Genomic DNA, 13,390 nt, shown 5'->3' with positions numbered 1-13,390 from the left:
CAAAAATACACAAGGAAGAAAAAAATATATACACAAAGAATAGCATTTAACTACAAGGTTGCTATATACACAATGAACTGCTTTATAATTTGAAATTTTATTTACACCTAATCTATTAATTTAGAAAAGATTAAAGATGTCAGTGGATAAAGGAGATGAAAAAAAAAAACCCAAAGTGTTCCCTTTTGAACCTTTTAACAAAGCTCTTATAATGCAAAAAGATCCCCCCAAAACTGAGAAGCTGAACTTAATAAAACAGATTTTGATATATGTGGGAGAGAAGGAGGGAAGAAGTACTCAGAAAAATAGACTGGAGACCTATGACACTTACATTGGGGTATCAAGTCATTTACACTTCCCATCTCCCAGTAACACGTAAAATAAAAGGCAGCACAGCTGTTCAAGAGACAACTTTCGAGTCCCCCCATTTGGCCACCAGAAGGAAATAAATTCTACAGCTGTAGTAAGCCTTCACAAATGTAATGGTCTACTGTCATCAAGTATTATCTGGCCCTTTTGGTTTTTGGCAAAGAGATATAAAGGTTATTTACTTTAGGGTAGTATTGTTAGAATAATATGTATTTTGTAACAGTTGAACACCAACTATTTTTCAGAAAGAAGCGCAGCCTTGTTTTCCTGAAGCAAATACACTTGTATTTTCACAGCTAAGAAGGGCATAAACAAGTATCAGGCACAGTTCAGAAACTGAATTTTGAAAGGAAAGTAACATCTGAAAAATAAAAAGAGAACAGTCTAAAAAAGAAAGGGACAAAAGGAAAGGACTGAAAAAGTATACTTCTTTTCTTCATCTACTCCAACAACTAATCTCAAACTTAACCCCTGCCCTTTACATATTTATCTTTGTTTCCCCCTTCTCCATTTCATCCTTCTTTGCCCCAGAAATCTTTTGTTTCTTTTCATATGCCCACTTCCTTGTTCGCATAAACTATTCTATTATTTGTCTCACTATCTATATCCTATTAAATTAAAAATTTAGAAAATAATACACATACACCAAAAGCATGTTAATTTAGGTTGCATCTCTTTCACCAAGCAGTCATTTGTTTAAAAGTCTATCGAACACATTCTTGAGTTAGCATCACATCTTGTTGTATTACACATTTGTACAATCTTAGAGCATAATGAATTCCAGCTCTTGCTAGAAAATAATCTAATTATAGAAGAAATACATTGATTTATTCAAGCAGAACATTTTTTCCTACTTACAGTTCATCTAACTCCATAAATGGCTCTGTACATTTTAAACTGAGGTTTCTGAATATTTTCACTGGAAAGACCACACACTAAGGAAGAATAAGGCTTTATCTGGATTTCTAAAACTCACATTACATTAGCTCTCCATTTCTGAACAGAGCAGGCTACTGCTCTGTCATCTATCATAGACTCAGCTCATTAATGAACTGAACATATATTTTATCCACACACACACACACACACACACACAAACTTTCTTAAATTGGAATAAAGCATTTTTCCTACTGCTGTGCTAGTAAATACAAACATACAGATTTTTTTTTCAGTTATTTCAAAACAAGCCTTTTTTTCCTCTTTCCCCTTACTTCCTAATACTTCAATGCAAAATACATACTGAAAAACAGATTAGTAAAAAGTGAATTTCACAATACGCAACCAGCTTTTCTATCTATAACATTGAATGAAATTATTTTCAACGGTATTACTTAAAAGTAGAATTAGTTATTTTTAAGACTGTGGCAATAGTTCTAACATTGTACTAGAAAATATTCGCATGAAATACTTTTTTTTTTCACACTATATTTAGAATGAAAAAAAATTATTTTGACCGCCATCTTAGCTAGAAGTAATTTACCAGAGGGAAAGCAGACAATTTGAGAAAATTTTAACAAATTGATTAATTTCTGAAATTAGAATGAGACAAATGAGCTCTCAGGAGAAACTTTGCCAATGTATCCTTTTCATTTTTTTTTTCAAAATTGTAGGTCATTTTAATATTATTTAATTACTGTTCAGTTAACTAATTATTATTGAACTATTAAATGTAATAGGAAAAATTCAAAAGAATGAATACTGGAGTATATTCGGAGCAGCAAAATAATCCATGTAGTCTGAATTACGCTTCTGTTTTATAAATTTATTCAAACACAAAAGTCGGCTTATACTGCCTTAAAGCAACGTTTTCTAGCAGGTTCTGGCTACATATCATCATGCAGGGAACCATACTAAAACTGTTCTTAAGCATTACTTTTCCAGTTTCATTACCTCCTTCTGGTGAGCATTGTAGCCCCTTCAGGCAAGAAGCTGAAGCCCTGTACTTCATGCTGACAATTTTAGACTCTTTGTGCTGCCTCCAGAGTAAGACCCTACCGTGACATAGTACGTGGCAAAAGATCTTTAACAGTAAGCACTGTCTTTGCTACAATAACTGCAGCTGAGCTAGCTTTAAACAGGTCAGCATGGGTACAGAAAGACTGCTAAGCAGTGCAATGCAGGCTGCCCCAAAGTCTTTCTCCAACTTCAGTACAGGCTTTGCAGCCTACGGTGAGTTCCGTGCTGTCAGAGCAGAGATTTCATGCGACTCCGTTTATTTTTTTCTTGCTATGCCCATAGTCACCGTTGCAATTGAAATATGGCCACCATGTTCTGCCCATGCGATAATATGGATGTGATATCTTTTTTAAATTTGTAATACTATTAAACACGGATTCAAATGCCAAAGCTTTGAGAAAGAAAATGGACTGAACACTAAGCATTATCAAATACATTGAGCATTATTAAGTAAAAGTATATTAATGATCTTAAAGTTTCAAAAACTGCAAAAAAACCCCCTATCCTTAATGACGCTAAAGTGACTTGAAATCGTTATTTAATCCAATCAATCTTATGCCCAATTGCACCTGAAATCTCTTCAGGTGGTTACTACATTCTACACGGCGCTATAGTAAATTATTTCCTCAAAGATAATATCATTTTCAAAGAAACAAAGGTAAAATATAAATCATAGTATTTAAAAAAGAAAGCAAACAAAACTTTCCCACAACAGAACTGGAAATATTCTTGGCTAAATTTATTTTTTTATCTTGCTTGAAAAAAGCTTACCAAACTGTTGTTTCCACCTGACTGTCATGCAGCTGTCGATTGTCTAATTGCGCAAAGAGAGGAAAAAGAACCTGAATCCCTCCAATCGAATGAATTGCACTGTGAATGGAGTGGGTTACGATAGCTTTCACATCCTAAGGTAATAAAAAAATAAACCTCAATTAATCTCAATTTCAAAGGACAATTACAAATCTCATAACTTGATAATGCATTACTCTGAATTGAGTAAAAACTACATGAGACATGTTCCAACTTAGTTTCATTATTTATGTTTCAGTTATCATTGTACTGAAATAGAAGGCAAGCGCTAAACAGAGAAACTTCAGTATCATGGCAAACTGTAGTTTATGGTATGAGATACATATTTCCTATTGAAAAACGAATTGTTTTTTGCTCTAGAAAATGAGCAAAAAGGTCAGTTAAAGTGACAGGTGCACTAAGAGCTGAAATAACACATCATAAAGACCTTGTTGTACAACAGCACAAGAACTGTCTTAGCATCCAAGTGATGCTGAACTAACAGAGATCACAGAACATGAATTCAGTAGCATTAAGTATGCAACACAGAAACAGTTCAGAGGACTACATATTTTTGTTCTCAAATTTCCTCTCCAGAATATTAAGATATAAAGATTTTGCAACGGACAACAGCCATAGCAGCACAATGGTATGCTGTTCTCCAAGCTTGGAGAAAGATGCAAAGAGCATAGAACACAAAAAAGGGGAAAGGGATGCTTTAAAGGAGAAGAATGATAACCTCAACACAGTGATATGTCAAGTGCAAACATGTACTTACTAACTGTTAATGCCATATATGTAACAAAAGTAGAAGCAACATCCAGTTTAACTATAGCTTTACTATTGTGGTTAGTTCAGTTAACAGAATTATGATTATTAAAAAAAATGACACAAACCTGAAGCATAAGAGCATGTGGGGAGTGTACAAAAATTGAAGGATTTTCCTTTGGTGAGGATTCAAGGCACAGCTGAGCATCAGTAGCCTTAGCGTTATAAGTAAAGGCAATGCTACTTGCAAGTTTCCCATCATATAGCACTTGCTTATGGTGCTCAGCCAGATGAATGTCACTCTCAGATTTAAATTTGAATGTGCTCTGAAAAAAAGAACAACACAGTAACTTTTATAAGGCAAGTATTTTTTAACAAAATACTTATCAGAAAATGTGTATAAAATACATGAGACTTGAGAAATAATATAGAATCAATTACATTTTGTTTTTAATTTTCCAGTAGCTTAATGCTACTGAACAATAAGATCATTTTTATATTTACTCCACTCCACATCACCATGTTAATATTGTATTTGCTATTTTATGTAGTATTATTTGGTACTTTATGCAGTATTATTTATACCTCCTGTCAACATCAGTATTAACAGGTTTCAAAATTAACTACATGGAATGGAAGTGTCATATTAAACAGCTATAAATACATTAAAATTAAAAAATAGAGCATGCAACATATAATGAATATAGAATAAATTAAATGCCTTGTATATTTAATATAAATCTACTCAAATTAGGATATTAAACCCTATATCATTTTTATTATTAAGGGATCAGTTGTTTTTAAACAGTATAAATCCCATGCTTCATTAACAGTCAGGAATATATGCAAACAAGCTACTTATGTTAAAAAAAAAAAACTAAATAAAATCTAAATAAAATTTAAAAAGCCATATTTCAAATTAATGATTCTCAACGCTTTTATAAAGGAAGACTGAATGAAAATCTCCACTACTCTTAAACACAGCACAATTCATATCTGACCCAAAACTAGATTTCCTGACAGCATTGACAAATCATTCAAGCACAAGAAGATAGATTTCTTCCTTTCTCCAAGAAGCTGTCAGATTTACTTGGCATGTAACTACTTATGAATGAAACAATTATTTGACAGTGGCAGAAAGACAACTAGTAGTAACACACAGTACTGATAAAAGTCAAGGAAATTTGTTAGAAATGATCACCAATTAATAATACAATATGAAATTCACTGCTGTATTTTCCAAAATCTTTACTCAACTTATAATAATCTATTGTGGAGTTTAGTTATGAATCATTTTGCTCATTTTCACTGCATATAGCCATATATTGAGTCCAAAATACAACTGTTTTCATCCCTTTTATCCCAGCAAATACATTTCTCTCCTCCTCAACCCTATAAGAAATTATGTTTCATGAAACGATAGAAAATAGAATCACTGAGGTGGTTGCTATCCAGGCTGAAAGAATTAAAATAGGCAATTTATAGGCTATCAACTGCTATTTCCAAACATATTGCAAGTTCCTACCTATTATGCAAGCTCATAAAACTTGGCCAGCTTTTGCACAGTACTGCTGGAACCCTGACAAAATTCTCTTGCTTAAGGCCAATTGATGGGAATGGGCATCTGACACATGACAATATAAGTTCTCGTGACAACCATCCCTTTAGTATGTGGGTCACAAGAAGGATGCGGACTGAATTGACCAGGCACTTGACTGCAGCTGCTGCAGCTGCTGCAGCTGCTTGGGAGCCATAGGAGCAGGTCTGTCAGTCAGCTGTGCCCAATGCGTGGGGATGTCATGGGGAAGCAGCAGCGCCATGCTGAAAATGTATGAGACAGGCTCTGCAAAAGGGAATACAAGTAGGAAGGGTGAAGGGGGGAAATGAATGGGAAGTCAGTGTACAAGTCTACATTTGCGCTTCAGTTTGGAACAGGACTGCATCTTGGAGGGAAACTCCCAACTAACCTTTCTTGCTGCACCTTTCTTCATATTGCAAAACTTTCGAACCATTCCAACAGGATCCCTTTCAGACGAAACTAAACTAGAAAATGTCCTCCAACGGCTAAAAGTCATTCAGTCCGCAGGATCAGACTACAGCCAGTCTGAAGTAAAACCCCGAAAATGCACGCACTGTGGACATTCAGCCCTCAGCACCAACTGTTTTCACTCCACACCTCCCGTGCCACACTACTTGCTGGAGTAGAAATATCCAAAGAGAAGAACCTAATGCTTAAAGCTTGAGAGCTGACTCTGTGTTGATATTGCTGGCTACATCTCACTTATCAGAAAATGACTGCTACAAATTACAGACTTGTTCTGAGGAAAGGGATATTCTTTGCCCCAAAAGGCATTTGTAATTATATAGATGAAACTCTGCACACATACTGCAGAGACAGAAAAAGTTTAGTGAATTTGTTGATTTCAGAAAATATGTGCATTTCTGCATGTGTTATACTTTGCTATTTTACCACATGAAAACACTTCTTATCCACCAAATTTTTTCATGACCATAAGGTTTGTCAGATTCCAAAGCTCAGAATGTTTTATTTTTATATAGTTGACATACTTAAAATGAAAAAGTTCTGAGAAAAGTGTTTCAACACAAAATTTGTATCATTTTCTTACCATGAAATTTTGCAACTTTCTAAATTAAAGTTTTATCAACAGATTTAAGCTCTATTCTATCGCCTAGTTTTCAGAGTTTACAATGCTTCAAGAGTTTATCCAAGATCGTTGTTTGAAAGTCAGGCAGATAAGCTAGGAATCAATATAACACTGCATCACATTTGGGGAAAAAAAAAAGACAAAAGAAATCTGCCATCATAACCTAACGAAAGTGATCATAAACTGGAAATACTGAGTTCTGCCCATAGATTACTATAACAGGATAGAAAGAAAAGCTATAAATTCAGATAAATAATAATCCTTTATTACTAATACTGGCCTCTATACAAAGAGAAAAGAAATTCAGTATAAGCATATTGTAGTGAGGGCTTGGGAGAATACAAGCACAGGAAGATAGCAGAGGCCCCCCAGTGTATAAACTCAAATTGCAAATGGTTAATTAATGGTCACTGAAGGAATGCAACCTTGGGATCTGCACAGAACCTGCCTAAGGGCATAAGAGCAGCAAACAAGAACATGTACCCATTTAACATTTTCCAAACATGGTGAAAAAATATAGGATAAAAAAAGAAGGTAAGAAGGTAGGTTGTAGCTCCTACAAAAATAAAAACAAAGGAGGAACAGAGAGAGAATTATTCCAGCACGGTCTCCTCCAGTAAAGTGCCTGATCAGTACCACTACTTAAATGCCAGCAGTTTCCCCCTTCATCAGAAAAAGAGTGCTGCTTTTTGATTTACCATTCACCCCATTTTGCTACCAGAAGTTCAGCAATCATACAAAAAATAATATCTTGCACTTATAACCAGATTACGTGAATTTGAATTTTAAAGAGTACTTTGTGCCTGTGTTCATATGGGCATGCATGAATGTGTTTTTTGCTCCAAACTGCATACATGACAAAGCGATTGATGCTGCAGCACGGATCAAGGGCAAACAATGCACAGAACAATCTGAGGACTCATTTTGTAGCCTGTGTGGGAGGTTAAGGGGGGTGGCACAGACTTCATAGCACTATTAGGAGGGGTGTGTTGAAACTTCTCTTTGTAAATAGTACCAAAATATTGCTATGAGAGGCCTCTCTTCCTCCCACGTTATCTCCCTTGCCACTCTATTCAGTGGTAGCAGCCCCTCAGCATTGCAGCTGGGACCCGCTTCTCTCCCTCCCTCCCTGCCAGGGAAGAATGATGGGGGGCAGAAGAAGAGCAGGGAGAGCAGGAACACTGCTCTTGCTTCCTTTTTCTCATGGCAACCGCTAGCAACTGAAAGCATCAGTTTAGTAAGTGGAAGCCTTGTTCAGCAACTGCAGGACTCAAAGTGAGCATGCTCATTACACAGGAGACCTGAGACTGCAACAACTGAATTCTAACAGTTTTCTATTAAATAGGATTTAAAATAATAAGATGTTTATGGCCAAATTTGGGAAGACTGCAGAAGGAAAAGGCAAACAGCACTGTTCTATTGCCAGTATATTTTCCTCCCTTCCTCTCTTAAAAAAATAAATAAATTACATGTCGTTTCTTTACAGTAGTTACCAAGTGTGGCAGCTTTTTAGTATTGCTACTCATACAGTAAATGAAACATTTTTTGTTCAAAAATATTTGCGTAAATTAGACCTTGTACTACAACTGAAAATTTAGTATCTCAAAGTAAACAATCTTAATAAATCAGTTTTTTATATTAATACATTGAGTTAGATGGTAATATGAAACCATCTCAGATACAAGATTGGCACAGGAACTTTATCAACTGTCTCTATGTTATACTATTCTGTAATAAGCATGTAATGTGTAATAAGGTAACAGATGATTTTAAAGACTTCTCAAGTTAATCCTAAAGTTCTTTGCTTCTACCTGCATCATAGAAAAAGGGTGGATCAAGGTTGGGATGCAACAGAACCAGTTTTCTTTTCTTTGTAGAACAAGCTCTGCCTTTTCCTGAACTTTGCGGCTTTAGTGTTATTTACAACATTACATACTCACAACTATGCACCTGCTTCACTGACACGGAGCCCCAGAACACTGATGGAGCATGCAGACTTCTCTGGATGCCAGATGCCTTAATGAGAGCCACTCCGGACTGAAAACGATTATGAACGATCGTGTGGGCAGCTGAATAAAAGGCCAAGTAACAGTCTATTCTCACAAGCAAAGCAAACAGAGTACTAAATAAAGGATGGTGACTCTCCTTAAAAAAAAAACCATTAAGAATCCTGGTACATACAGGGCTAAAGAAGATATTGTAAATCAATGGAACTACCACAGATGGTAGTCATATGGCGGAAAAAAAGAAAAGAAAAAAAAAGAACTGTATGACACCATTCTCCAAAAAATTTCAAGTATTTTGAATAATTCTCCTTTGGGAGAAAAGCTTTGGCACAACTGGAGCTCAGAAAGTATCTAGAATAGCTGAACTTTTGGGAAGGTTGAACAGCTGATTTCTCCAGTTAACTAACAGTACCAAAATTAGAATGAATAACACATTTAATGAATGACTAAAGGAAAAGGTTCCGAAAGGCCAGCTTGCATCAACAAGTCAGATACAAGCAAGAATGTGATCTCATATGTCCAGCAATTCCAGCTACATGTTGCTTGAGGCTCCCCCCTTGGACTAAGAAATACCATACAGAAATGTTCTGAACTGATGGCTCACTGCCCCCGCACAGAATCTGAAGGAATTTACCTAAATAACACCTTACTGTGACATGAAAGAGGCAAACAAGGTGAAAGGCACGTCTCAGGCTTTCATAAACTAAATAAAGCCAACAATCAGTAGCATTTCCAAGACTTCTAAATTCTGGGAGATAGTTCACTCTTTTGGTTGTGGTTGTGGGTAGATTTGGTTTGGTTTGGTTGTGGGTAGATTTCGGGGAGGAGAAAAAAAGGGTTCTCTTCTGTCTCATTTTTTGAAAATAAGGAAATTACAGAAGGAAATTATGTTACTTCTGTAGTCCTGTGGAAACTGCTCTTTGGCTTGCCTAATGAAGAAAGAATCTACACCTTCCTAGATCTTTGGTTGGGATTCATTTGTGAAGGAAGGAAGGAGAGGACATGAAGTGGTCTACTACCTAACTGGATAGAATGACTTTTATTCATGGCGTCTAACCTTCAATGAACAGAAGGAAAACATAGAGCAGCAGGATAAAGTAGTCAAATGAGGGGGAAGGACTTGAAAACGGTTTAGAGACCTTCTTCAAAGTTGCTGTTGGAGCCCGATTCCAAAGATGCTGAGAAAGCACAGGAAAGATTCTTTTCCCTCTGTTATTGAAATTATTTGCTACATGCTTGTTTTACAAACACCCAAAAAACCACTGTTGGGACCGCACTCCTTAGTTTTCTGAGAAGAACCTGTCCTGAGTAGCTGACTGTTGACAGTAAACCCATGTCTTTGATTTTCTCTGTGGCAGCCTCAAGGCTGTAATCAAGGAAGCAACTAGTCTAAAACAATCACAAAGTAACCCCTGATATATTCCTCTAGCCATTATTTTTCTACTTGTTCTCAATATATAATACACAGTCTTTAGAAACACAAAACAAATGTGAATTTGCATATCTTTAGTATTTTCTCAGGGTAACCATTATTAGAGGACTTATAACAAAGTAATGTAAAAATTAATCTAAAGCTTTTCCAGGTATATAGGAGAGTGTCACCTATCTATTGTAGCTATAACTGGATACATGGATGACTTGTACCATGTTCCTAATCACCATGAGCAACAGTATTTGACAATGATGAGCAAACAAGTATGATTAAAATGGTCTAAATTAGTTAGTTTTGATAACATAAGGTATGATGCTTTCAGTCAAGGCTTAAGCTATATTTTTAGGAATAGAAAGAAAACTGAAATAAACTTTTAGAGTTTTTTAAAATTATTTATTCCATAACTATACTCTGTTGACCACTTAGGAAGGAAAAAGATATCACGAAGAGTTGTAAGAGAAGCTATTGCCATGCCAGGCTGCAGAGTTTTCATCTGTTGGTATAAGCAGACAAAACTTTTAATCAACCTTTAAAGGCTACCCTTGAACTAAACTGAGAAGCCTTATTTCATTCATTTAGCATAAAGACGACAAATACCACGTGAATATACAGGAAGATACAATGTATATGCATGAACTTCCAGAGTTCATTACACTTATTTGTTAGTTTACATATTCTACAGAAATTTAAGTTGAACTTTGAATTTCAGGTTTCTAAATTAAAAAAAAAGGGGGGGAAATAAATAGTGGTATCAGAATTTATTCAGATAGTATATATATTTCTGCAATTTTTAAATCTACAATCAATAATAAAAATTAAAAAATAAAAAAAGCTTTTGGCAACCAGTTAAACAGCTGAAACTGTTTGTATACACATAGGGCACCTTGTAGAAGTGTGAGATAAATCTGTTAAATGTTCACACTATGATCGTAGCACTCAAAAAATTAACAAAAATTTAAATTGTCAATTTTCTTTTTGTAACCATTAAAATCATAAAAGAAATTGCCCCAAACTATTCAAAAGCAATTAAAAACTTCCCCTCAAATGCAAGATTATCTTTATAATAATCATAATTTATGAATTTCATATTTACAGCTTAAATTTTAATTTCACTGTATGCACTGCCACATTCCAAAGCAACTTTTGCAATAAAAACTTAATAAATTAGACAGAAAACAGCAGAAGAGTGCAGTCCAACTAGCTTCTTGTATCCAACACTCAATTCAACTGCAGCTAAAGCTAAAATGACTATGAGGCGTTTAAGGTCATTCAGAAGTGAGGACTGATCATAACAAATGTTGTAGCTGACTGCAGATGAACATTATAGAGAAAATGCGTATTAACACATTGTAGACAGTAAGTATACTAGTCTTTAATGAATACTAGTCTTATAAAATTATATGACAAAACATTAGCCACTTATTTTGACTAACCTCTCAGAGGCTTCTACAGTGAGAAATGGGAACCAAAAGTATTACCGAACATCTTTACCATTATTAGTACAAACTGCTTGCAGATTTTTAGTCAAGGAAGGAAACTACTTCATGAAGGAATCAGGCACTAACTGTGCTCTAACTCACTCTACACCTAAAAATATAATGTTCCTGAAGTATTAAATTCCATCTAATTAACATTATGCACAAATCAGTAAGAAGCCACAGGTGTGAAAAAATGTGGGTTAATGATAGATTATGAATCAAACAAGGTAATTTGACAACATTGTAATGAGGGTAGTGTAATAACTACTAGAAATGTAATTTAGCATGAAAACGTGTACTGTGTGAACCCCTTAAGCTCTCACCAAGCATTACATAATAACTTTCACTTCTTGAAACAAACAAAACTGTTTGCTTATCTGTATTTGATATCACTTTAGCATGCTGCTACAAATCCAGGAACTCATTAAATTCATAAAGATTTATTACATTTATTATTAAGAAGGATAAGGATACTTTAATTTTCTTTTGTATGACCAAAAAAAACCATTTGCAAAAGTCTTTGTCCAAACAAAATACAGTATTAAGATTGGAATAAAGTGCTCCTCATTTGCACAGGTGATATGCTTCTCTTGACTGTGAACATTTTCAGTTCCACGGAAGGTTCTAACCATCAGCCATATGCAACAGATTTCCTCTTTTCCAAGCAAGCTCTACATATACGTAGGGATCCTCACCACAGGACTATTGTGCATCAAAGAGTCAGTGATCCACATAACATTTAAGCTGAGTAGGCACAGGCCTGTGCTGTGCTCCACATACCCCTTGGCCATAGGATAAACTTAGATGGCTAATTGCAACGGAGGAGCCTGTAATGCAGCTCCCACTTGGTGATTATGACACCCGGGGGGGTCCTCGGCTTTATCTAAAAGCAAAGCAGCACGTTCTCACATGAACATCCTTTTGCTTGCCAGTATGACTGATGAATAGAATTGTTCTAAGAATATCCTGTTGAGAGCTCCAAAGACCAAAAAGCTGGTGAACCCTTCCACAGACAGGATCTGCGCAGTGTGCCGTGTCCTCATTGAAAGGTTTGTCTGATGCTGAAACATCGTGGGGTTCCCAGCATCAGAACAGAGGCACGATTTAATCGCTAATCTTCTATTCGGCTCCTATCTTTGAATATTCTGATTAAATATCCTATTATACTTAAAGATTTGAGTCGGCACTCTTTCTTACAGAGATCTGGAACTTCCCAGAGCACTTCCCTGGGGCACAACAATATACTTACCTATTCACCTTACATACACAGCATAAAAGATATTTTCAGCTGGCACTGTCATTCAAGTGTCATCTGTTTTTACAGTTAAGTACATCAAATTAATATTATTTGAATCTAAATGTTGATTTTTACTCATTAAAATTTTAAGCTTATATTTTCAAAGTATACAGTACATATTAAGAAACTGAAAGTCTATTTCAGATGATACTGCAAATTTCACAAATCGGCAAAAGAAAACTGGAGAATAATTGATGGTAGAAATTCAATAGTCTGTAGCAAAGGTTAGATTTGCTCATTCATTTTCAAGCCTTCTCTCTTAGACAGTTTCCACAGACTTCAACAAAACATCTGCTTTGTTTTTCTTGATGAAATACTACACATAGGCATCCCAAAAAATAACTGAGACTGTATTTATTAAAGATCCACATTTATGCATGCACCATCTATTTGTCCAAATGGTCCCCGAAGCGTCACTGGCAAAGCATAAGTAAAAAGTTCAACTCTTATTTCAGCAAAACAGTTCAAAACTGTGTATTTGAATAGAATTTTTATTTTTATAAATTTATTATGCTTTGTTGAATTTTATTCTCTTTTAACTTAAGTTTTGAATATAAAACAAAGGACAAGGGGTAAGTTCCTCCAGTTTTCAGTACACCAAATACAAAATTGCCCTAATCTGATTATGA

General features: G+C 35.3%; 1 protein-coding gene across 1 annotated transcript in view; it reads right to left on the bottom strand.

Moving 5' to 3' along the window:
• Positions 1-13,390, bottom strand: part of LOC112976558 (neurobeachin) — a gene marked incomplete at its 3' end in the record, with an annotated part of 203,918 nt that overhangs the window by 143,975 nt on the left and 46,553 nt on the right. Inside the window, exons 9-10 of the mRNA XM_026087943.1 lie at positions 4,011-4,208; positions 3,097-3,230 (exon numbers count right to left, since the gene is read on the bottom strand). Coding sequence (XP_025943728.1) covers positions 3,097-3,230; positions 4,011-4,208 — 332 coding nt within the window. The remainder of the gene's footprint in view (positions 1-3,096; positions 3,231-4,010; positions 4,209-13,390) is intronic.

The sequence above is a fragment of the Apteryx rowi genome, unplaced genomic scaffold (assembly GCF_003343035.1).
Source record: "Apteryx rowi isolate R43461 unplaced genomic scaffold, aptRow1 scaffold_742, whole genome shotgun sequence".
NCBI classification, from domain to species: domain Eukaryota; kingdom Metazoa; phylum Chordata; class Aves; order Apterygiformes; family Apterygidae; genus Apteryx; species Apteryx rowi.
Note: the sequence above shows the minus strand (reverse complement) of the source record. Positions and strands in the feature narration are given on the sequence as shown.